The sequence below is a fragment of the Gossypium hirsutum genome, chromosome A11 (genome assembly GCF_007990345.1).
Source record: "Gossypium hirsutum isolate 1008001.06 chromosome A11, Gossypium_hirsutum_v2.1, whole genome shotgun sequence".
NCBI classification, from domain to species: Eukaryota; Viridiplantae; Streptophyta; class Magnoliopsida; order Malvales; family Malvaceae; genus Gossypium; species Gossypium hirsutum.
The window spans coordinates 2564992-2590342 of record NC_053434.1 but is presented as its reverse complement, the minus strand read 5'-3'; the positions used below and the strand labels follow the sequence as shown (position 1 = coordinate 2590342).

General features: G+C 32.2%; 4 protein-coding genes across 9 annotated transcripts; 2 read left to right on the top strand and 2 right to left on the bottom strand.

Moving 5' to 3' along the window:
* Window positions 1-6219: 6219 nt before the first annotated feature.
* LOC107924600 (pentatricopeptide repeat-containing protein At5g46580, chloroplastic) lies at window positions 6220-8545 on the top strand. The gene has a single exon (XM_016855124.2). It carries the CDS (start codon window positions 6262-6264, stop codon window positions 8419-8421), a length of 2160 nt encoding a protein of 719 aa, XP_016710613.2. The 5' UTR covers window positions 6220-6261; the 3' UTR covers window positions 8422-8545.
* A 915-nt stretch (window positions 8546-9460) lies between these two features.
* LOC107924637 (glycine cleavage system H protein, mitochondrial) lies at window positions 9461-10482 on the top strand. Its single transcript, XM_016855164.2, has 4 exons — window positions 9461-9781; window positions 9850-9938; window positions 10018-10188; window positions 10269-10482. The coding sequence occupies exons 1-4, from the start codon at window positions 9679-9681 to the stop codon at window positions 10395-10397; spliced, it is 492 nt and encodes a 163-aa protein (XP_016710653.1). The 5' UTR covers window positions 9461-9678; the 3' UTR covers window positions 10398-10482.
* A 397-nt stretch (window positions 10483-10879) lies between these two features.
* On the bottom strand, window positions 10880-14513 carry LOC107924635 (pyruvate kinase isozyme G, chloroplastic). Its single transcript, XM_016855163.2, has 12 exons — window positions 14095-14513; window positions 13738-14016; window positions 13394-13559; window positions 12940-13074; window positions 12726-12836; window positions 12547-12635; window positions 12391-12453; window positions 11970-12145; window positions 11754-11856; window positions 11505-11653; window positions 11283-11391; window positions 10880-11122 (listed from the first exon to the last, which is right to left on the bottom strand). Exons 1-12 carry the CDS (start codon window positions 14311-14313, stop codon window positions 11009-11011), a joined length of 1713 nt encoding a protein of 570 aa, XP_016710652.1. The 5' UTR covers window positions 14314-14513; the 3' UTR covers window positions 10880-11008.
* A 2693-nt stretch (window positions 14514-17206) lies between these two features.
* LOC107924027 (lon protease homolog 2, peroxisomal) lies at window positions 17207-24346 on the bottom strand. Of its 6 annotated transcripts, none has more exons than XM_041080541.1 (18): window positions 24195-24346; window positions 23962-24075; window positions 23520-23632; window positions 23324-23432; window positions 22980-23149; window positions 22718-22851; window positions 22388-22567; window positions 22224-22307; window positions 21795-21922; window positions 21317-21518; window positions 21019-21225; window positions 20215-20345; window positions 19772-19985; window positions 19041-19343; window positions 18604-18798; window positions 18186-18431; window positions 17906-18007; window positions 17207-17657 (listed from the first exon to the last, which is right to left on the bottom strand). In XM_041080541.1, exons 2-18 carry the CDS (start codon window positions 24066-24068, stop codon window positions 17568-17570), a joined length of 2715 nt encoding a protein of 904 aa, XP_040936475.1. In that variant the 5' UTR covers window positions 24069-24075; window positions 24195-24346; the 3' UTR covers window positions 17207-17567. The 6 variants fall into 6 exon arrangements, with proteins under 6 accessions (XP_040936475.1, XP_040936476.1, XP_040936474.1 ...); XM_041080542.1 differs by having other exon boundaries at window positions 22718-22809; window positions 24195-24345; XM_041080540.1 differs by having other exon boundaries at window positions 23962-24325.
* Window positions 24347-25351: the final 1005 nt, after the last annotated feature.

The window sequence follows — 25351 nt, the reverse complement described above, 5'->3', positions numbered from 1 at the left end:
GAGTAAAGGGAATTTTGATAAATTAAAAAAAAAAAACTCCCAATTTAGGCAAATACTAATGGACACAAGTGAAGTTTTTTTAGGTATCTAATAAAATGTGTCATTCATTTTTTTTAAGAATTTTTAATTACAATATCATACACTTTCTAGATTAATTCTTTTTAATAATTTTTTAATTCTATTTAGTGTTGATTGTTTAAATAAAATTAATATAAATAAATTAAAAAATATAATACTAACACAAGGTTGATGGTTTTTTTTTTCAACTAGATTTATGATTTATAATGCAATGGGCAAGGGCAAAACTAAAAGCTAATCTAGGGGGGCTGGTAGGGCGCTAGCCCCCTTAAAATATAAAATTGTTATTTAAGTTCTTAAAATTTTAAATTAGTAAAAAAAAATTACACTTTGACCTCTTAAAATTATAAAAATTCGATTTAATCATTTGAAAATTATAAGGATACAAACTATAAAAAATTAAAATTTCATCCGCCTCTAAAAAATTGTTCTGGCTTCACCCCTGAACGAAACCATGTGGGCTAGCAAAGGCCTTGACCCCCTTAAAATATAAAATTTCATTTTTGGCCCCTTAAGGTTTACAATTTTTAATTTAGTAAAAGATGAAATTGGACTTTACCCCCAAAAAATGATAAAATTTTGATTTAATCCTTTAAAAGTTATAAATGTATAAGCTATTAAAATTGTAAAATTACATTTTAACTCTCATAAAAATATGCAACTTAATTTTGCCCCCTCAAAACAAAATTTCTTACTTCCCCCCTGATGGTGGGTTAGAAATTAGAATTTTAAGGAAAAAGTTAGATTAAGATCTAAGGTCTGAGATTTTAGGATTTCAGAATTTTATAAAAAAATCAAATTTATTAATTTTAGAGTTAAAAATAGTAATACAATTTAATTTGATTTTTCTATGCATTCTAAAAAATATGATGTGGCATGTTTGTATTGGATGCCTAAAAAATGATTTTTTAGGATGATCCTAATATAAGCTAAACTCCTTTTCACAAACTATGAGATATAGTGTGGTGGTTGCTCACCACATCCATTAATCACAAAAGTGAGAGTTTGATCTCACTTATGAAAATGGAGTCTATTTTATGGTCACTTGTTTACCTTTTTGAAGAGCACCCGTCGCGAGAAGATTAGTGACTACTACCGGTTGTGGATAAACTTTTTTCATGAAACTTTTTATTAAAGTTTTTAAATTTTGAAAACGATATTGTTAAGAGGAATAACTCAAGCCTCGAAACATAATCGAATATAAAAGATAAAAAAAAACCAGTTGGATGAATTTTTTTTCCAAAATAAAATTGCAAGTTATATTCGGGGACATTATTCTCATAAATTAAACCTAATGAGGCAGCTTGGTGGAGATAAGAACTAATAGTGGACAGTTGTGCATGATACATTCAACAAGTTGCAGCAGCCCCTCTCATGCATCTTCATGACTTAATGTGGACATTTCATCTGTCTGTTGATACTATTCCACAATGTGAATGCTTGTACATATAGACTGAAATCATAGAACAACGGTAATTTTTATATTCGTTGTATAATTCATAGAGATTAATCTCATTAAAATTCATGATCTATTAACGTTATCTTTAAAAGATAAAATTCCAAGGACTGCACTAAACTCTCGTTCATATATTTAATTATGATAAAGTAACCATAAATTAAGGACCATGCATGCACATATTGCATGTCCATAAAGAGTCGAGCATTGTTCATTTGCCTCACCAGAGCAGCTATTACAATGATATATACATACATACATACATAGCACTGCTAATTAAGCTTTTGTGATGGGAAAAAGTGGGTAGGCAATGGCAAATTGGAAATGTCAAATCCAAGGTCTCCCAAATTATTTGCCTGCTTTTCATGCTCTAGGAAAATAGCCAACTGTTCTTACTTTCTAGCACGTGTGATTATTAACGTAGAGTTGGGACTGCTGGAAAATAAAATGGTTCGTCTTTTCATTTGAAGCTGAGATTATATCGACAGCTACCATCCTATAAAAAGAAAATTGCTTCAATCCACAATAAAATGACTCTTCAGAAAAACAACCATAACGGATGCTTTCATTTATATTTTCATGTCAACTTCACCTCCATTCAAACAAATTTTGTTCTTATTTGGAAAAGTAGAAAATAGATTTTACATATTCGTGACGTAAGTAAAATATTTATATTTATAAGTTCAGAAAAAAATAGAGAGAATCTATTCATCTCAATTATTGTTAAACTTTATTTGAACTTAGAGTTAAAAATAAGCTCGGGTTTATCTTTTATTAGATAAACAAATCTTATCAAAGCTTTAATTTATGTTATTTAACTATTTATCGTCTATTAAAGCAAATTTTGTTTAGAACTTGAACTTTGTGAGTTTGATCGAGTTTTTTCTGTTTTAATTAGTATTAATCAATTTTGATTTGAACTTGAATTCAAACACGAATAATTAAGTTTAGAGTTAAGATTGTATTTTACTAAATAAATGATTAAACAAGCTTAAGTAATTTAATTAAACTTGTGCTTTTCAAGTGAAACATGGTTGAACTCAAATTAAGCATCAAATTTCATGTTGAGCTTAAACTTGACTTGCTCGATTATTATATATTAAATATTTGTATTCCATACATATTTAGCCATAAATATAAAATAAATCTATTTTAATATATGATTTTAAATGTACTAATATCAAACATTTATTCTATATTCTATATTCTATATTCAACCCAATTCCAAATATCAAACAAAACATAATTGGAAAACTTCATTGTCGTCTAATTGCTTGCTTTATTGACAAAAATTTCAAAGTTTGATTAGATGCAATTGTACTTATTAGTTGTAAAGCAATTAAAATAATAATTGAAAGATGAAAAGAACCGCAAGAGAATTGGTTACGCAATTTGAAATTTTTAATTTTTTTAATTTTTTAGAGTTTAACTTACCTTAATCTCGTTATATGTTGAAATAATGAGTCACGATTTTAAGTTTCCAGAAGTTCTTAATAGGTACTTTCTCAAAGTATGGTAGAAAATTCTGAATGAAAATAAAACAAATGGATAATTTGTGATATAACTTATGAACTTAAAATAAATTAGAAACGATCTAACGTTATAAAACAACGTGATCTGATTTCTATAAGAAAAAAAAAAAACCTTGACCTGTTATCTATATGAAGATAGGAACCAAAGGTATAGGGTTGATCATCAAGTAATAAGATCGAAAATGTGTCAACTCCACAAAAACAATTTTTTGATTAATAAATAATAATAGACAACAAAGAGTTTTCATTCAAAAAAGTATATTTATCAAAATAGTCTAGCCTTTTACAAAACATATGACTAACTATATATAGCAAAGCATCTAGGTAAATAAATGGCCACAAATACGACCATGAATTACACGTATAAACCTAGCCATGAACCAATTTAATGATTCAAGCTCATTCATAAAGTCACATTCTTCCTCCATGGCGTCCATATATACATTCATCACAAGGTTCAATGTATATGCGAATGGACACATCACACATTCTCCTACCTTTGGACGTGCATGCCTGTTGACATTCATTCCCTTTGTCAAATGCATCTCCCTTGCATGTTTCATGCATCCACAAATTCACTGTTCAACATGTATCAGCCGAATAGTCACTTTAATCCCCTTGTAATGCTATGCATTCATGGCAAGTTCATACATCAAATTCGGCCATGCGTTCATGTGCAGAAACCTTGAATCTATGGTGGAATATGAAGAGACGTATGGAGTTGGTTGAGTACATGAATCCATGGATGCATTGTATATTTTGGTGCATGTGTTTGTCATGGAAAACGATCAACCACTTGAGTAAATATGGTCACGCGAATGAACCTGAAAACAATATAAAAAGGGTTCACGAGATCACAACCAAAACACTCAAACAAAGATAGCTCATAAGACTTGAAAAAAAGGAAATACATAGCTATATTACTAATGAAATTAAACATGTTGCGATCACAAAATAAACATAAAATTTTTTAATCTTAAAAAACCGTGGAATTTAAATAAAAGTAAAACGGATGATTTAAACTTCAAAAGTCCACATGTAAAATGTTGCATGGACTTGTTTCATTTTCATCTTTGTATTTAGACCGCTCGTGTTTGGACCAATCTTAAATTCTTTTAGTCGATTCACTGAGTGGGATTACATCACTTATTTAGATACATTTTCTTAAATAATTTTTTTTTAAAAAAAATAATATCTCTTAAATATCTTCACCAATTATAATCCCATATATTATTGCTCAAAATTCTAAAAAAAAAAGTGAATAATCAAAATATTTAAGTTAAAATATTTGCAAGTTACACAACGTTTTGTGAGTTGCGATTGATGGTGCAACTAACCATTTTAATATAATTAAATAAGATTTAAGATATATTTTTAATAATTCTCAAAAAATATGTTTTTAATAATGGCTTAATCTAACTTGAATTGTACTATAAAGTTAATTACAAAAGTATTTTTTGAAATATGTTTTTTTAAAATATTTTAACAATTTGTAAATAAAAGAATAGATTCTTAAAATAAAATGAAATGAAATGTTGCTAATATTATATAATACGTCATTGTTTAATGGATAAACTATATAGATAGTCATCTAACTATAAAAAATTTCATTTTAGGTATCTAAAATAAAAGGTTTGCAATTTAAGCACTCACGTTATATAGTTCGGTCATTTTGATCACTCCCGTTAAAATTATAAATGACAAGTTAATGTTGCAATTAAAAAAATTGATATAATAATTAAATTAGCCCTCAACTTCTATATAATATATCGATTTAGTCATAACTTTTAAAAAATAACCATCAAAATTTATAAATATTCTCAATTTGATCATTATTCTAAAAAAATTCAAAGAAATATATAAAAATACATAAATTTTTTTAAATATAATAATAAAATTTAAAAATATATTAAAACAAACAAATAAATTCAAAAATATAATAATAAACACAAATATAATAAATATTAATAGTAAATATTTAAAATTATTAATATATATTTTTGAAAATATATATTTTTATGTTTTTAAAAATTATTTTATATATATTTAAAATATTTATTTATTTTTAAATATTTCTTTTAATTTTTTAGAATAAGGATCAAATTGAGAACATCTGTAAACTTTGGGGTTAATTTTTTAAAAGTATGATTAAATTGATATAATATGTAAAAGTATATGATTAAATTGATATAATATGTAAAAGTTGAGGGCTACATTTGTTATTATACTAATTTTTTAACTGTTATGTTAACTTGCCATTTGTGATTTTAACGGGAGTGGCTAAAATGAACGAACTATATAATGTGAGTGCTTAAATTGTAATTTTTATTTTATTTTAGGTGCGTAAAATGATTTTTTTATAATTGAATGATTATCATTATAATTTACTCTTATTTAATTTATATGTGATATAAATTGTATAATATGTAAATAAGTTAGATTTATACATTAGATATTGATGTTGAAATCCAACTAATATTTTAAAAAAAACTTTGAACTTGAACAAATAATCCTATTCTAAGTAAAAACTTCAAACCAACTTTTAGAACTTGAGCTTAAATAATATTCTTTTTCTCAACTTGAGCGTATTGAGAAATTATTAGAGGTGTTCATAGGTTAGGCAATTTGTTTACCCTGATCTATTTTGAATCAAGTTTAGGTTTGTATTTTTAATTTTGGATCGACTCATTTTATTATTTATTAATAATATTTAATTTTATATTAAAATATATTTTATAATTAAATTTAGACAAAAAATATTATTTTTCAAATAGTGAAATAGAGTAATTGGAAAGACTTGAATGCACCAAGCTTAGATACAAACCTAAAATTTCTTTAGAATTGGGCAACTCGCCTGGCTTAATAAGCCCAATTCAACTTAGGTCGAGCTTGGACACGATCTTTTTTGCCAAAATTCAATTTACTTAACTAAAAAATATTTTCAAAAGTAAATTAAATTATAAGTATTTTTAAATATTAATATAAAATATATTTATAATATTTTATTAATTTTAAAGAGTAAATGGGCTTTTTGGGTAGTCTGGCCCAAAAACGGGAATAGGCTTGAAATTTTTTTGGGACTGGGCCAAGATTTAGGGCCCTTTATGCGCTTCAATGCCGTTTAAGAATTTACAATTCAGATAAGGCAATCAAAACCATCCACTGTGAGGCACAGACAGGAGGAAACCTGTTGTAATGGCTGCTACTTTCTCCACTGCTCTAGATGTTCATTTTGCTGTCTCTCAATCTGATCCAAAAAGACCCTTTTTCTTCACCAAGAGACTGAAACATCAAAAACCTAGTCAAAGATTTCGCATTTCTTGTAAGACCTCCGAGTCTTCTTCTTCTTCTTCAAAACCTCAGCAAAACCCACTAGAAGAACAATTACCCAAAAAAACCCAGTCTTTATCGGAGCAGCTTCAGCCACTTTCCATCACCACTCTGCCCAAAAAAGACCAAGCTGATCGTCTCTCTTCGAACCCAAAGTCCACTTGGGTCAATCCTTCCAAGCCTAGAAGATCCGTGCTTTCACTACAAAGACAAAAGCGGTCACCTCATGCATACAATCCACAACTCAGAGAGCTAAAACTCTTTGCAAAGAAGCTTAACGATTGTGAAAACAATGAAGGTGCTTTGCTAAGTGTTTTGGAACAATTCCCACATCAACCCAACAGAGAAAATTCACTTTTGATACTCAACAGCTTGAAACCATGGCAAAAGGCTTATTTATTCTTCAATTGGTTAAAGACCAATCATTTTTTCCCCATGGAAACTATATTCTACAATGTCATGATGAAGTGTTTGAGGTTTGGGGGACAATTTGAGGTCATAGAAGAACTTGCTAATGAAATGGTAAGTAATGAGATTCCACTTGATAACATTACATATTCAACTATTATTAGTTGTGCTAGAAGATGCTATCATTTTGATAAGGCTGTTGAGTGGTTTGAAAGAATGTATAGAACTGGTTTAATGCCTGATGAAGTTACTTATTCTGCAATTCTTGATGTTTATGCGAAATTGGGTAAAGTTGAGGAAGTGATTAGCTTGTATGAAAGAGGGGTAGCTAGTGGTTGGAAACCAGACATGGTTACATTCTCTGTGTTAGCAAAGATGTTCGGTGTTGCAGGAGATTATGAAGGGATTAAGTATGTTTTGCAAGAAATGAAATCTGTTAAGGTTAGGCCTAACTTGGTTGTTTACAATACTTTGATAGAGGCAATGGGGAGGGCAGGGAAACCGGGGTTTGCAAGGAACCTTTTCGAGGACTTGATTGAGTCTGGTTTAACTCCGAACGAGAAGACTTTAACTGCCATTGCAAAGATATACGGCAAGGCGAGGTGGGAGAAAGATGCACTGAAATTATGGGAGGAAATGAAGTCGAAAAACTGGCCTGTTGATTTTATTTTGTATAATACTTTGTTAACTATGTTTGCAGATATCGGTTTAGTTGAGGAGGCAGAGCAGCTTTTTATTGACATGAAGCGATCAGAGAATTTTAAGCCGGATAGTTGGAGTTACACGGCAATGCTAAACATATATGCAAGTGGAGGAAATGTCGATAAGGCGATGGAGTTGTTTGAAGAGATGTTTGAAGTAGGTGTTGAGCTTAATGTAATGGGAACCACTTGTTTGATTCAATGCTTGGGGAAGACCCAAAGAATCGAGGAGTTGGTGAGGGTCTTTACTGTCTCGATTCAACAAGAGATCGAACCGGATGATAGACTTTGTGGGTGCTTGTTGTCTGTTGTGTCCCTATGTGATAACAGGGAGGATATTGATAAAGTTCTCGCTTGCTTGCACCAAGCTAATCCTCGATTAGTTGAATTCGTGGAATTGATCAAAGACGAGAAAAGTAGTCTCAACACCGTTAAAGAAGAGTTCAGACGTGTCCTCAGTGACAGTAAAGACGACGCTAGAAGACCGTTCTGTAATTGCTTGATTGATATATGTCGAAGCAAGAATCTCCACGAGAGAGCACACGATTTGCTTTATCTAGGAACTCTATATGGGCTGTACCCGCGCTTACACAACCGAACAGTAGACGAGTGGAGTCTGAACGTTCGAACATTATCTGTTGGTGCAGCCAAGACCGCTCTTGAAGAGTGGATGGGGACTTTGGCCAAAATTGTTAAGCGCGGAGAAGCATTACCGGAGCTGTTCTCAGCTCAAACCGGGACTGGAACTCATAAATTTGCTCAGGGACTGTCGAATTCTTTTGGTTCTCATTTGAAGGAACTTGGAGCACCATTCAAGAACAGTGAAGATAAAGTTGGTTGCTTTGTAGCAACAAGGGAGGATTTACTGTTGTGGTTACAATCAAAGATTCCATCATCATGCACTGTTATATCTTAAATAGCTTTCAAATAATGGGAATTCCACACCGTTAATTTTTCTTTTTAAAAAAAAAACACTGATCTTTGTGGAGTTATGGTACATAGTTCGAATTCATATTGAAGAATTTGAAACTTTGAATTCAGCTGAAAGCTTGAAACTTTCCCAAACATTGGAGCAGATCATGAGAGTTGAAAGCTAGAAACATTTATTTGTTTAATAAATTAATTAGTTAAATATATTTTAACAGTATAATTATTTTTCTTTTGCAGGTAAAATTAGTCAAATTTGTTCAGTTGTCTATAAAAATTTTAAGTAAGTAAAATTACAGTTATTTCATATGGACAAACCTATTAATTACCATTTATTAGATCAAAGTAATTTTAGAATATCATGTTAATAAAATGATTGAATTTCACTTGAAAAAATATATTAATCATATTTTATTAACTGAAAATAATCTTTAATAAGTGGAATTAATTTAAGAAAGAATTAAGTTTGGTAGTTATGAATTTGGAACATAAGTGCATAAGTGTATAAATCGATTACTTGAATTTAGTATTATTAATTAATTAATTTAATTTGATAATTCATATTAATTAATTGAACTTGTTAGATTTATAAACTTTATAATTAATGATGTGAAAGAATGTAAGATAAAAGATGCATAAAAGCAATAATACATTCATTTGTTATATGTCTTTTAGTTTTGTTAATTTGATTCCTATTTTCTTTCTTTTTTGAACAAAATTCTCACTTGATTTATTTGCACAATATGAATTCTAAGGTAAGTTTACAATAATTATCTCTGTATAACAGTATATTACAGATATATGATAGTACCCTTTCTATAACAAACAAACAAATGAGGTTGTTACAGATATATTAAAGATTTTTTAGTGGGTTAAAATTTATTTGTCCAATCAATTCGATTATTTATTATTTATTATATATATATAAATTATTTATTATTAAATTTCATAACTAGATCAATAGACTTAAATTAATATTTAAATTTTAAATATATTTTAAATAAGTCCATCGATAAAAAAAATCGATTAAACCGGTAGAATTAACCTTTTGTTGGGCGTAGAGGACAAGAAAATGCTCACATGAAAAGTAAAAACAGGATGGTGTGTGTCATTGTAAATCTGGTCTTCTTAATAAGGATGAGGCTTTCGTTGCCTACCATTCATACAAGATAAAAAAGAACCAGGCTCACACCAATCAAAATAAACCCATCTTCTTCATTTGCAGGCAATCAAAAAGCCAAAAATCATGGCACTGAGAATGTGGGCTTCTACTACTGCCAATGCCCTCAAAATTTCTTGTGCTACCACCAAAGCCCCTGTTTTCTCCCTCTCCAGATGCTTTTCCACTGGTACCTCTCCTTTCTATTTCATGTTTGTTTCTTTTAAATGTGTTGAATTTATTATTATTTTTTTACAGTTTTGGATGGGTTGAAATATGCTGAATCACATGAATGGGTGAAGCACGAAGGTCCAGTAGCTACCATTGGCATCACTGACCATGCTCAGGTTTGTTTCTATGAAAATCAAAGCATTTTTCATGTCTGTTTTACGGGGCATAGAGATTTACAATTTACATAAATTGCAGGACCATTTAGGAGAAGTAGTGTTTGTAGAGCTGCCAGAACCAGGTGGTTCAGTGAGCAAAGGAAAAGGGTTTGGAGCTGTTGAAAGTGTTAAAGCAACCAGTGATGTCAATTCCCCTATCTCTGGTGAAATCGTTGAGGTTAACTCCAAGCTTACTGAAACTCCTGGCCTGGTAAATCAAAACTTATCATTTTTATTTTCTTTTTATTCTTCTGCTTAGCAACTTATGTTAAAAATTTTGGGTATTTGAAGATCAATTCAAGCCCATATGAAGGAGGATGGATGATAAAGGTGAAACCTGGCAGTCCTTCAGAATTAGAATCCTTGATGGGTCCAAAGGAATACACCAAATTCTGTGAGGAAGAAGATGCTTCCCACTAATAACTTTGTATCGCCCAATTAAGCTTTGTTTTTTTACACATGTTCTATGTTTTTAATAATAATCCACATTCTTCACTTTCTTTAATCCTTATATCTTGAACTTATTTAAGTAGGTTTTTAGTTTACTAGATTCTTACATGGCAATGACGCGAGACAAAAAAGTTGTCAAATCCACCATAGCATCACAGTAGTTTGAAGTTCAGTTTTGAGAAGAGGAAAAATGTAAAATCTTTTAGGGTTTTAACATATTTTTAGTATATGTTTATGCAGTTACTATACTCGTTCTATACTTATTATTCAACAAAAATCCACCCCTCACCTTGGATCCACTTTTCAAAAGAACCAATTCGAAATTCATAAGACAATTCGGGTTTTGCTCTCTCTCATGCATGAAGCTGCTGAGATTGCCACTCTTTGTCTATGTTTACAAGACTAGTATTTTATCTTTGTTTTTCAATTTTCTTTACTGAAGAAAAAAAAGAGAGGAAATTACAAACATTGTAATAAAAAAGTTAAAAACCTGAAAACATGTCTATCATTTGCCTACCATTTAGTAACTTCTATAACAAGAAAGAAAAAAAAAAGTGTCTTTTCTCTTACATCATAGGCTATCATAGTTCAACTTTTCGAACTTGAATGTGATGGGTGGATTCTCGACGCCAGATCGGTTGCGCTCCGCTTTGGACAAGAGTAATGAATTCTCCCTCCTCCACCAAGTTCTTGCCCTAAATCATCAAAAATTTGTATCAGATAATTGTTCAGACATATCAAGTAGTTGATCTAATAAAAAAACATCAATATCCTGAAGGAAGGCGAGCTCACTGATGTCATGCGTTGTTTTACTGTTAACATCTCAAATTAAAGAAACTAGATAGTGTATTTTACCGTTAACAGCTTTAGTGCTCGGGAAAAAGTCTCCTCCGCATCATCTGAAAACTGCATATATATCGGTATCACGCCCTGATAAAGTGCCAGCCTCTGCTTAATTCTTTCCCTGTCAAGAAATGATAATTACAGCACAAAAGTGAGAATAAGGAACAGAAATATGTTTTAATTCAAAATAAGGGCGAAAAAAATTGTTTATGTAGTATGGCTACTAAAACTCACTTGTTCGTGAAGGCAAAGATCGAAGAGGAAGGACGGTAATGACTCAATAGTATAGCCATGGACCCAGTTCTTGTAAAGACCACGATTGGTGTATTGAGAGTATTAGCCATGGTTGTGGAATGGAAAGCAAACATTTCACCCATATGACTCTGGGAAACAATGCCATAACACGGTCAGATTATCAATTGCAAAACTACAAAGAGGACACAACCTTGAATGATAATATAGCAAATTCCGAAAACCAATTACCTTGTAAGCGTTAAAACGAACAGGAGGCATAACATTGAGTGGAAGACTTGACTCAGTCCTCAATGCTACAGTGTGCATGACTTTAGCGGCTTTAATCGGATACCTGTGGTTATTGTCATCAACGGAAAATTAACCACTAATATTTAAAACGAACAAGCATCCACGATTATTCCGGAAAGCAAGTACTTCTGATAGCATCTAACAATAATTACTCACTTCCCGTGTGCAGTTTCTCCAGAAAGCATAATTGCATCAGCACCTTCTCGAACAGCAATTGCAATATCAGAAACTTCAGCTCTTGTTGGTGTAGGATGATTAATCATACTTTCGAGCATGTTTGTTGCCACGATTACCGGTTTATGCATATCACGACACCTTCTGATGATGTCTTCCTATTAGAACATGATAACAAGTTGTTATATTTGGAATTGGAAAATGATATTTAATCCTACAATCAAAACTTCATTGGTTCAAGTAGGACACAGCAATTGCGTATGTCTATAAGTTCTCAAATACAAAAAATGCATACGGTTTTAAAACCATTTCACGGCTTATAAATTTACCTCATTGTGCGATCCTTGATTCTTTCTTTAATAGATCTATATTAAATCGAGACATGTTGAGATTTAAAAGTTACCTGCAATAAAGGGACTTCCTCGATTGGAAGTTCAGCTCCAAGGTCTCCTCGAGCAACCATTGCCTATAATAATGTCCATGACAGCAATTAAATCTACATTTTCTTTTAAAGCTTTTCGAGATTATAAACAAATTATTTGAGAATATAAAAACAAACCCCATCAGAAGCGGAAATTATAGAGTGAAGGTTCGGAATAGAATCAGCACTTTCAATTTTCACAATCACGTGAATGTCTGCATTGCAACCTGCAAAAGAATTTGGTAACGAAACAATCACAAGTGTGGAAAACCATATAATATAATACACACCATGACTAAACTAGAATTAAATTTTACCTTTAAGATAATCTTTCAACTCGTGGACTACCTTAGCATCCTTCACGAAAGAAACAGCATAAAAATCAACTTGGTTGTCCACCCCAAATTTGATATCTTCCCAATCTTTGTCTGTAAACACAACGTGTACCATTCAAAATTTTCTATCAGCAATCAAAGTTGAACAAATTAGACCGTGTTTTAAGTAAAACGTCAAAACAACTGCATGAATAACCTGTTATCGATGGCAGAGTTGCACTTTTTCCACGCACGTTTAAATGGCGCCTCGATTTAAGCTCTCCGCCATCAACTACTACACACGTAACCAATTCCTTTGTCTTTGACTTCACAGCTAGCGACATCATTCCACCTGCCATACAGAGACATGGAACAACTCGTTAAGTTACATATACAAGTAAAAACTCAACAAAAACGTGTTTTTGATTAGCGAATAGTTCCCGGAATTTGTCATGTTTTTCAAAATTACAGATCAAATACATTAAATGCAGAACCAGAAAACAAGATGAGGATTAAAGACAAAAGGATTTTGTTCTATTCCGAGAGGAAACGACATAGGAACGATTCGTTAAAACTTATTTGATCAGTTCTACTTCTAATTATAGCATCATAAATTCTAAAACAAAAGACAACACGGCTATCAAAGACGTCAAAATGAAATCTGTTCTCACCATCAACTAATAGTATGTCTCCAACTTCGACATCATTCACAAAGTCGTCATAGTTTACGCTAACGGTATCTTCAGTGCTAACTCCTCTCCTGATAGTGAATTTAAATTCTTGGCCCTCTTTAAGCTGTATTGGTCGAGGAACATCACCGCTTCGAACCTCGGGACCCTAAACAAAAGAACATATTAACCAGACAACCACATCACATCACAACAAAGGCTAAAAGAAGTTTAATTCCTAATCTATGCATGCTATTAAAATCTGGGTTTTGCTATGTAGTGCCTAATCAGTTAAAAATTTTGCACTTATGATGAACACACACATATATATATGAAACTGGATATACCTTAGTGTCCAACATTATAGCAATAACTTTGTCTTCAAATTGGGCATTGTATTCCTTAACAAGATCAATGGTTTTTTGATGAGAAGCATGGTCACCATGGGACATATTCAGGCGAGCCACATTCATTCCAGCTTCAGCCAGTTTCCATATCATCTCACGGGAGCTCGTCGAAGGACCGATGGTGCAAACTATCTTGGTTTTTCTCCGGTGACTCGAGTTCATTTTCACTTGTCCTAATGCCCCACCGTTTAAAAGCTCGACAGTGGATTTCAGCTTGTCCTAGAAAAGGGAACAATCAAAATAAATAACATGGAAAAGAAAGGGAAATGAAATTGGGACGAGAATATTGAAACCGACAGCGTTGAAATGGCCGTTGGTGGAAGAAGCGACGCCGGTTTGAGTGTTGTGCATGGATCTGATTGGAAAAGATGAATCTCCTTTAGAGGTAAAGAGACGTCGTTTAGTCCAATTGGTTACGGAATCGAACAGTGAATGGTCGGAGATGGTGCGGAAAGACGACAAATCAGCGGTGGCGACGGCGGAAGCGTCGGTTAAGATGGTAGTAATCGCCGCCATTTCCAACACTCCTGAACGGAACAGAGGTAGATTTTTTTTTGTGTGTGTTTAGAGGAAAACAGAGATGGGGTCTCCTTAGATAGTATTAGGACAGTTAGGAGTTTCTGTGCGCCGTCGCTGTTGCTGGTCCCTGTTAGTGAAGGGTGTAGGGTACAATAAATGGAAGCACACAGCCAGTTAAAGTTAGATCCAGTCGCAGCGCGTCATGCAAAATATCATACAGTCTTACACTTGGCAATTCATGCTTTTTTTTATTATCAAAAGTTACCCCATTTTCAGTCTTTTGAGAATTGAGCTGCCATTAAAACAAAAAATAATTTTGTTTCCATTTTCTGCTTCCAAGCATTGATTTTCAATAAAACCAAACAGACTGTATTTTTCTTATTTGTTCAAGGCTGTTCCAAGGGGATAGTCATACTCATTTATTTTCCTTCCTATCTTTATAAAAAATCATTTTAATTTTCATTTAATTCTACTTTTTTTCAATCTTTAAATTTAGATTTTTTATTAGATCGCTCCAACATAAATAAAAAAATTAATATTTTTTTAATTTTACTGATATTGTACATACATAGATCATGTACCAACATTTAATTAATTTTTTAATTTAAAATTTCAAAAAACACATAAAATTTATTTTTAAAAATTAAAAACCACTTTTAAAAAATATTTTTAAAATTTTTTAAATTTTTTAAAAAATATAATTAAATGTTAACTTTGTTGAGTTATCAAATGTTTAAAATCTAAAAGAGACAAAAAAAATTAAATAGAGAACTAAAATAATTTTTTTGATAAAGTTGAAGGGCCAAATAAATCATCATGTTATAAAAATATTACTTGGAGTGGCTTTAAAAAAAAAATTTCTCATAATCCATTCCTGTGTACATATATCTTATGTGGGCTTTGGATTCCTTTCGAATTAATCGGGTTGTTGTTTAATTTTTTGTTTGTTGTGTATTGTATTAGTCGGATTTTCAATTGTAATTAGTCGATCGTATATTTATATTTATCTTATACTTGTAATTTGTACGTGTCATGTAATTATAATTGTCCTATTTTTATATTAGTAAAACTTTAAAAAGAAAATTCAACTCCATTGCATTGGTAATGAAAACTTGGTATTATGGGTAAAAGTTGAGTTAATAAGTATTTGATTTCCATCTATTTGTAATAGTATTATACTTATGATTAGGGGTGAAGTCAATTTTTTTGGGATGGAATTAAATTGTATAAATTTATGAGAGTTAAAATATAATTTTATTATCTTAATAACTTATATCTTTATAATTTTTAAAAGATTAAATTAAAATTTTATTATTTTAAAATATTAAAATATAATTTTATTATGTATTAATTTAAAATTTTATAAATTTTTAAATATTGAAATTTAAGTATTCTATTTTAGAGGCGGAGCCCCTCTCACACCCCCTGCCTCACCTGCTTCTATGCTTAAAATTTTAATAAACTTACTGATAATAATAATTATTATTATGATTGTATAATGCACGGGTTTAAATGTATATAATAATTTAATTATATTAAATAAATTTGTTCAATTTTTGCATTAATTAATTTAAGATTTCATTAATAAACTAAATACAAAATTAATACATAAAACAGATAAAAACTGATTTTTAAATACTAAGTAAGTAATAAAAAAATCATAAAACATATCATTTGAATCTAAACAAAATATTTATTGGAAATATGAAAATATTGCTGAATTGGATAAAGTTATGCACATCATCTCTCATGATTCTTTGCAGTTTAAACTTTAAACCGGAGGATATGGTGAAGTTATTAATAGTTCATTTTTAGTGCAACCAACATGTCTTCCTGCAAGTGAGAATCTCATAGAGCAGTATATATTATTGCCCTGGTAGTACATTTGGCAGCTATGATAAGTACAATCAGTTAGGAAAATGGTTGCACTTTTTTCGATAATAGCTGAAGTACGTAACTGATATTCATTTGTCTTAGTAACGCTCAGTTTGGGGTATTCATTTGTCTCAGTAATGCTCAGTTTTGGGATAGAAGTTTTATGGGATGTAAATATTAAAAGTTAGATTTTATTTTTTCTATTCTATTAAAAATAGGTAAATTAATTATTGTACTTTAGATTAAAGATTAAATTGATATTTTTGTTAAAAATTTCATCTATTTGTTAAAAAGATTTTATGTAGATGGTGGAATAACCAAACAATGACATGTATGTTGATGTATAAGGACAAAATTTTAATAGTACAAATGGATAAAATTTTTAACAAAATGGTCAATTTCAAATATGGATCCTAAGGGACTTTTCATTTGTTTTTCCTTTTTTTTTTTTTTGTAAATTTTCATAAAACCTGTAAATTTTTTAAAAGTTTCAATTAGACCTTCCAAAACTTTTAAAAATTCTCATTAAAACCTTCAAAGTTTTAAAAATTTTAGTTAGGCCCCCCAAAACTTAATGCCAAGATCTGTCATAGACCAATTTGCTATTTAATCTAACATATAAAGACTAATTTACTCATTTTTTTAATAGAAAGGGCAGAATACAATTCGATTCTTAGTACATAAACCTCTATAATACTTTTACCTTAGTTTGTGTTGTATTCTTCAGTTCTGTAATTATTACATTAATGTCTCCAATTCCATGCCTAATTTTTATTGTTCAGGTGATGAACCTAATCGGTAACGTAAAAGGAAAACTTGCAGTCAAGGCGGATGATATGATTGACACTGCTGGTGAGTGAAAGCAGTGTGCAGACGGAAAACATAAAATTATGTTCTTAGTCACAAAGACATGCATTGGTTTTGTTTTAGATTCAATTATCTTTACGAGTGAGTTTATACAAGAAACATTTGATCATTCATCTAAAGATAAGTCAAATCCATTGTACACATTTGATCATCAGAATTTCGTAATTGAATTCTTAATTGAGAGTTAAATATACTTTGCGTGGCTACAAATTGTACATATATTAGAAAGAAAATACAAAAGAAGAAGAAGAAGAAGAAGAAGAAGAATTAAAAGGAATAGGATACCCTGCCTCAGAAGTAAATGCATACGGCAATCAGTGATTTTCCGCTGCTGGGAAACTTGTAAACACACACCTATATAAGAAGGCCCCATTTGCAAAAGGGTTAAATTCTCTTTGCTGGACCAGAACAGCTAACCTCATTTACATGTTCCCAAAGGCAACATGTTAGATTAGTGTCACCTGTCGCGGAAGACAGATAGATCAATGCCTTTGAGTTCAAGAGCTTTGTCATAATTTTGAGTGTTGGTGTTGTCTCCAGGGACATCCCCCATCAAATGCATGCTCCAACACGTCTTCCATTCGCTTTGCCACCAGAATCTGGCAATACAATTAATTATACACGATAAGCAAAAAGAGGCGTATTCTGATCAAAGATTCGATTCTTGTTCCCTTAACAAAATGCCTAAAGAACTCATTGTAGTGGCAAAACCTTATGTGCGGGAAACAGAACCAACTTTTTGTTGCATGCTGATTGAAGATAAGATAAATAGGAGCTTATAACAGTTTATAGTTTCAGTGTCTCAGCTCGAGAAACATTTTTGCTTCAAATAAAGGGGAAAAGTTACCTCTAGACTGGAAAGCACAGCTGCAGGTACTTCAACTAAATCCTTCAGATTTCTCTCTGGCAAAATAACCCTCTTGATACCGTAACAGTGTGCTGCTAGTACCTGCATATTTCATTTACAAAAGCAAGATGTATCAAAAATGATGAGAACCAAAAGCATTTACAGTCTCTCTGTTTGTTGCTGAATACTATCTGATGCAAGTATGTAACCAAAATGTATCAAAATACATATTTTTCGCTAGCAACAAAGAATAGTAGTAGGAATAGCTCACAAAACACACCTTATCCTTGACACCACCAACAGGTAACACGAGACCCCTCAGTGTCATTTCTCCAGTCATTGCTGTATCTGCTCTTACATTTTTCTGACTAAACAGTGAAACCAATGCTGTTACAAGGGTCACACCAGCTGAAGGTCCATCTTTGGGTACAGCCCCAGCAGGAAAATGTATATGAATATCTTTGCCCTGCAGCAGATCAGTTTCCTCAGCAGCTGCTAACTTAAGATCCGCCACCCTGGCTCTTACCTGAAATATAGGGAACTCTTTCATATCAAACCATAAAGGAATATACATTTTGAATCACTACCATATGAAGTCATCAAAATAAAGTTGAGAGGAAGTAATCTATACAACTTTTGAATAATTCAGATTGTCGATTGGTAAAGTTGATAGATTTATGTGATTTAAGAGAGGATACCCATGTCAGTGCTATTTGTGCTGATTCTTTAATAACATCACCAAGTTGTCCTGTAAGATGCAATTCACCATTTCCAACCACTGATGTAGCCTCCACAAACTGAACCTCTCCTCCAAAAGCTGTCCAAACAAGCCCAACAGATACTCCAGGAGTGGCAACACGATCTGCAGCTTCTCGATCATCAAATCTAGGAGGCTGCATTAGAGAGTAAATAAGTGTCCTAGGGCATGTTCAGAAAGAATATGAACTCAACCTACAGTAAGCATAAAGATATTCAAGTATGCCCCCTCCCCAGAATTTAAGTTTTTTAATATGAAACCAAATGAGGGACACCGGTTGTGAAGATTTACAAAAGTGAATCATAAGGCCGCTCCAAAAAAATAAAAAGAAATAAAGGTGATTATCCTGATAAAAGGAGTAAAATGAGGAATTATTACCCCCAATATTTTTTCCAGCATAGCCTCATCAACAACCAAAGGTGAGGCAATTCTGAATGCATTTGATATCTCATGATTATTTACACCAATTGGAATGACTTCCATTTCCATTTCTGCTCCCTCAGCAAGCCTGTTATCCAGCAGTGGTGAAGTTATCTTATGAACATCTTTGCTAACTGAGACAGCCTGTTCTCGCTCAGCAACTCTTACTGCAGCAGCACGAGCTAAGGCAGCCAAGTTCCTTTCCAGATTACGGACACCAGCTTCCCTGGTGTACCTCTGAATGACAAGTTTAACCATGTCCTACCACCAAAAAACAAAAGCACTAAGAGAAGATTACACAATAAAATACAATTCTTGTATTCTGATCAAAGTAGCTTCTTTCATCTTGCATCTTACTCTGAAATCTCAAGCAAAATTCTAAACAGAAGAGTTCAAGTAATGAAAGTAGCTTCATTTTGTTATATGTTGAAAGTGAAACAGTAGAGATCTTCCATGAGGATAATCAATAAAGGCAACACTGTGTAGACTTCAATAAATTAGTCCTATAATTGCTTATTCAACCATGGAGGTGATGAGGGAGCAAAAACACCAGTTGACAAATTTCTCAAAACATCTCAGGTATCAGGAAGCAACAGATGTTAATGAACTTAAAGTGACAATACCCCAATATCATCATGTATGGAAAAGTAAGCTTCAAAATGCAGAAAAGATGAACACATGACAAATACCTCTGGAATTTGAAGGAACGCAGAGCTCAATCCATGCTGATCCAAGACTCTTGGGATCAAATGTTGCATGGCTATTCTGAGCTTTTCTTCAGCTGTATATCCAGGCAGCTCAATGACTTCCATCCTGTCCAAGAGTGGGGGAGGAATAGGCTGCATCCTATTTGCAGTAGCCACAAAAATCACCTTTGATAGGTCAAATGGAACATTCAAATAGCTATACAACCTCAGTTAAAGAACCACAAGGAATCTACGCACATTCATCACATTGTTAATGATAAAGGAGATAAATGCAAATCAACATGTAATCTAAAATAAAAGCCATATAGTAAAACTATAATGCAATTTTCTTAAGGATTTACTAATAACAGATCAATAAAGTAAATGAAGTTTATCAAAAACCAAGGCTCAGTATGTTAATCTAGACTCAGAAGAAAGTAGGATACTGATCATTAAAAGATTTATTCTGCTCAGGATCAAGAACCTCCAGTAGAGCTGAAGCTGGATCACCACGCACATCAGAACCTGTCTTGTCAATCTCATCCAATAGCATGACTGGGTTGCAAACACCTACTCTCTAGAAGCCAAAAGTTAAAATGACAATTACAGTAAGACCAATAATCATTGACGTAATATGAATTCTCCCATGAGGATATGGATAATCTTAATTTATGGGGATTCAGTTCTCCAAACTTCAGATTCTAGGTGCTCTCAACAGAAGATAATTCAACTTATGATAAATTTGGTATTTACAATCTACAAACAAAATTTTCATTCAGTTCTAAGCTCGAACAAATTGATGGGGCAAAATGCACCATCACTTCTCAGGATAACATATATTTGTGCAGTAACACACAGTCTCACATATAAATAGCAAGCACAGAAAGACACTATGCAGTACAACCGCAAAATGAAATGGTATGTAAGTTAACAGCTGAATAGATCGAACTCGAGCCTATTTAAGACCGGAAATTGACTACACAGATCAAAATTAAGACTGCTCATGAATTTGCAGATGCTAATAATGTCCCTAAAGACTAATAAACCAGTTACTGAGAAAGTAGACCGAGAGAAAATCACAAAGAATGAGAACAAACAGGTAGCTAAATCAAAGTCTGTTAAAACAATCTAGACCTGTAACGATTATAAATATTGTTAACCAGTTAGGCCAAGCATCATTTGGAAAACAGTATGCCATAAGATGAAAAAAGAAGTACAGAATAACATCTAATTCATGAAACTATTTATACCTTTAACCCATCAATAAGACGTCCTGGCATACTTCCAATGTATGTTCTCCTATGTCCTCGGATATCAGCCTCATCCTTGACACCTCCGAGGGATATGCGTATAAATTTTCTACCCAAAGCAGCAGCAATTGATGACGCTAATGATGTTTTCCCCACACCTGGTGGGCCAACAAAGCACAGCACTGGACCTCTTGCATCTGGCTTAAGCTGAGTGCAAACAATTCAAATCAAATTAACTTCAAACCAAAAGTACAAGATTTAGCTTTCAAGGCAACAAGATATAGACAGTTTGGTCAACCTTGCGAACAGCCAGATATTCGAAAATCCGTTGTTTGATCTTCACTAAACCATAGTGGTCACAATCAAGATGATCTTTTGCAGCCTTTAGGTCCATTTCCTGTTCTTCACTGGCCTTCTGCCAAGGCAGATCAGCAAGAAGGTCCAAGTAAACACGTGAACTATTATATCCAGGTTGCTGTGGTTGCATTTTCTTAAGCCTCCTGAAATAAAAGAATAAAAATAACAAACAAATGAACTTTGCTAGACATCGTATCCAATTAAAATATAGAATAGTAACAAGTTAGGATCACATAATGTTTTCGAAAATGCAACTGAAACAAGAGTGGCAAGTGACACCATCAACAAAAATTAAATGCTGTAAGATAATTTGCTTATAGCTTCCATTAATATCCCCAGGACTTAGATTGCTATCAACAACTACATTTTGGCCGCAGATAACAAAATTGTGCCATTTTTACTGCTATCTCAAATAATACCTCAACTCCCTCTGTGCATGCTTCCAGATATTTGAAGGCATCCCTGCATTCTGCATCTTTCTTTCCAGGGAAGCCAAATCATCCTCATCATCATCATTGTCTCCTAGCTCCTCTTTTATTGCTCTCATCTGGAATGCATTTGAATATCCAAATGACGATTAATTAGGCAATAAAACTTACAAAAATAATAATCAAATAATAGTTTTTCCAGAAGCCAACTCAACACTGGAAATTAGACATGAGAAGCCACCAAGAAAGATTATTACATATGTGGACTATATCCACCTTGACTGGTGCTATACAAACAGCTGGACAACAACAAATCATACAGTATTAATTAGTTCAATAACCACCAAAATCTGTAGTGCCCTCTACTTTCCACCCCCTCTAGCAATGCCTGCAGCAGAAGTAAGAAAGCTAACTCCTAACCTGCTGTCGCAAAAGATATTCCTTCTGTGATTTTGACAATTGCCCTTCAACCTTTTGTGTAATCTTCTCTGCTACACGTATTGACTGCACAAGTAATACGTTAAAAGACTGGATTCCAGAAGAAGAATTAAATTAACGATATTAACCATAAGTAAATAATGCACCTGCAAATGCCTGTCAACTAACTCAGTAGCTTTCGAAAGCCTTACTTTAGGATCAACAGAGTCCAACATACAGAGCTGCTCTTCAAAACTGATCTCAAAGCTAGCAACAAATATATCCGCCAATTTGTGAAACGGAAGAGTCTCCAAAAGAACTTTTATCCTTCCACCAGTTTTTTGTTTCTACAAGCAGCAAAGGAACATTAAGTATCAAGAATGACAACATAAAACCTAGCCGAAATTTACAAGCAACGGGAGAACTAACAATCTTAATTGGCTTAATGCATATGTCATAGTTACTAATAAGTAAAACAAATAAGTTAACTATTTTACCTGTTCAAGAATAGAAATTAGCTCCATGGCTATTGCTTTGAACTGGCGAGACAGTGTTACAAAATCTGGATCTTGTTCCACTTGTTCCATCTCTGAACAAGTTAAAAGGTAGAAGATACTGATCAGGAAATAGCCTAAAAACAATGCATGTTAGAACCATAAACAACGTTCCTTCCAATGTTTTTGAAAAGAACACTCGCAACTAAAATAAAATAAAAAACAGAACTATGCATATGCAAGAAAGACTGTGATACCAACTTACCGGACTTAGTCATCTCAAGTGGAGATATCTTTGCAGTGCAGTAAGGTCCTCGTGTGTTAAGTTCCTCTATATTGAATCTGCATAAACCCTCAAGGACGACAATGTATGTGACCCTCCCACTTGGTTTCTCCACTCCTCTTGATAGATGCAAAGCGCGTGCTGCCACTCCCCTGAAACAATATAAAAGCAGAATTCAGCACCATAAGTAGAGAAGTACGTCATAAAAAGAGCTAAATCAGTAAATTACAAGATTTTGAATCTTGATACTCTCCAAAATGATGCAAGCTTGATGCAGCAATAATCTGAAAGCACGAAATAATAGCAGAAGATGAATTGAAAAGTACCTGTTATGCCAGTGAATGACTTCTGAAGGGTTTTTCCCATCAACCTTGTGAGCATCAGATGTGCTAACCTGAGCATTCGAGCTTCGCTCACATGATTCACTTCCTACACCTGAAAAACCGTTAAAAGAACACTCACGTACTAATTATAGACGTTCTTTTTAAACAATTAAAACTGGACTTTTAATAGGCAAAACACCTTGAGATAACATGGAATCCATGGAGGTCGTCTCAGCAGCATCTTGAACCGGAAGAATTCCTATTAATCCTTTCTCCTCTCGCTGCCATAACTCTTGCTCCACCAGTTTTACACTGCATAGTCAAACCACGTTATTCTGTAATATTCAAAGCTTCCACGCAGAACAAATAACGAACCAATTCCTGATTCTACTAGCTTTTTCTGTTTATTATCCAGCTAAAACAAACAGAAAATTAAATAAACTTAGAAAACTCAACGAACACGTAAGAAGAGCTCAATTCTTTGATGTTTCGAAAAGAGAGAATCATATAAACGATCCTAATTCAAAATTTTTAAGCTTTCTTGAACTGTGATTTTCTGAGGAAACAAACGAGAGAGAAGAATTTATAACTCGTTAATAAAGTTCAGTCAAAAGAAAATTTGAATAAAAAAAAAAGGAGACCTGCTCTGTGAAGTGCAGCGAATTCGAATAAAGGCGCCAGGCAATAAAACTTTGTTTCTGAATGGAAGAATTGCTAAACGACCTGGCAACTCCACCGATTCCGCCATTTTTCAGCTTCTCAGAGAAAATAAAATAGAAACCAGAACCAGAAAGGGAGATTACTACTTTGTTTAGCTGAGGTTTAAAAAAAGAAACGAAAAATCAAGAGATGAAAAAGCGCGTGGGGAGCCTACCAGTGCCCACTGCCAGTGCCTGCTCTGCTCTGCTCGGGTGGGGGATGTGGGTGGGGCTTTGTTTTTGGTATTTTAACTGAACCCACGCCGACGCTCTTTTTTTTCTCTGGCACTTATATTATATTTTATTTTGCCATTATTGAGTTTCTTTCTTTTTTTTTATATATATTTTTAAATTCTTGTTAGTTATAACTCAGGAACCTTAAAATATGCTTTAAGTCAATGTATTTTTAATTTCTCTTTTTTTTCAAAATTTAAATTTAGGTTCAATTTTGAATATTAATTTTTTTAAATTTAAATTTATTATAATGTCAAATTTTTTTTGTTACTGTTAAATTTAGATGCATTATAATATTAATTTTTTTTTGTTGCAAGGTTACCGAGTAAAATTTTTTTTATCTCAAAAACTCATGTATCATTAGATTTAATAGAAAATTTTTAATGATACTACTAATTGTATCTTAAATTTAAAATCTAAAAGTAGAATTCTAAATTCCTAAAAATGAATCTAGATCAAGGTTGAATCGTAAATGTACGAAGAATACAACAATTTATATCATGTTTTAACCAAATAGTAATGTTTTGTACTGTTGTTTCTTTGCTTACTATTTGAAGAATTTCTTTAAATAGAATTTTATTTTATTTTTATTTATTTTTATATAGACATTTATCTATACTATTAATAAATTAATGATTGAGTTGGTGTCATTATCAATCGAGTCACTAATTCAGATGGGAAATTATAAGAATATTTTTCTATAATTAAAATAATTAATATTATTTGAGTGTATTTTAATCTTTTCATTTTAAAAAACAACAAAAAAATGCATAGCGTGGGCTTTAAATCCACACCAATTACATTAGTAAAATATTTAATTTATCACTCAATTAAAACTTTATTTTTATATTTTTATACATTTTAATTTTATTACGCGCACTTCATTACCTCCATCAATTGTATTTATTAATAATGTATTTGTTTGAGTAGATGTTACAAGTTAACTCGACACTAATTCAAGATTGATTACGAGACCGTAATAAATAATTAAATCTATTGTTTTTATTTAAATAATATACATATTTCATATATTATTATTAAATAATTTTAAACAATACATTTCATTATTTATTATATATTATTTCTAAACATACATTTA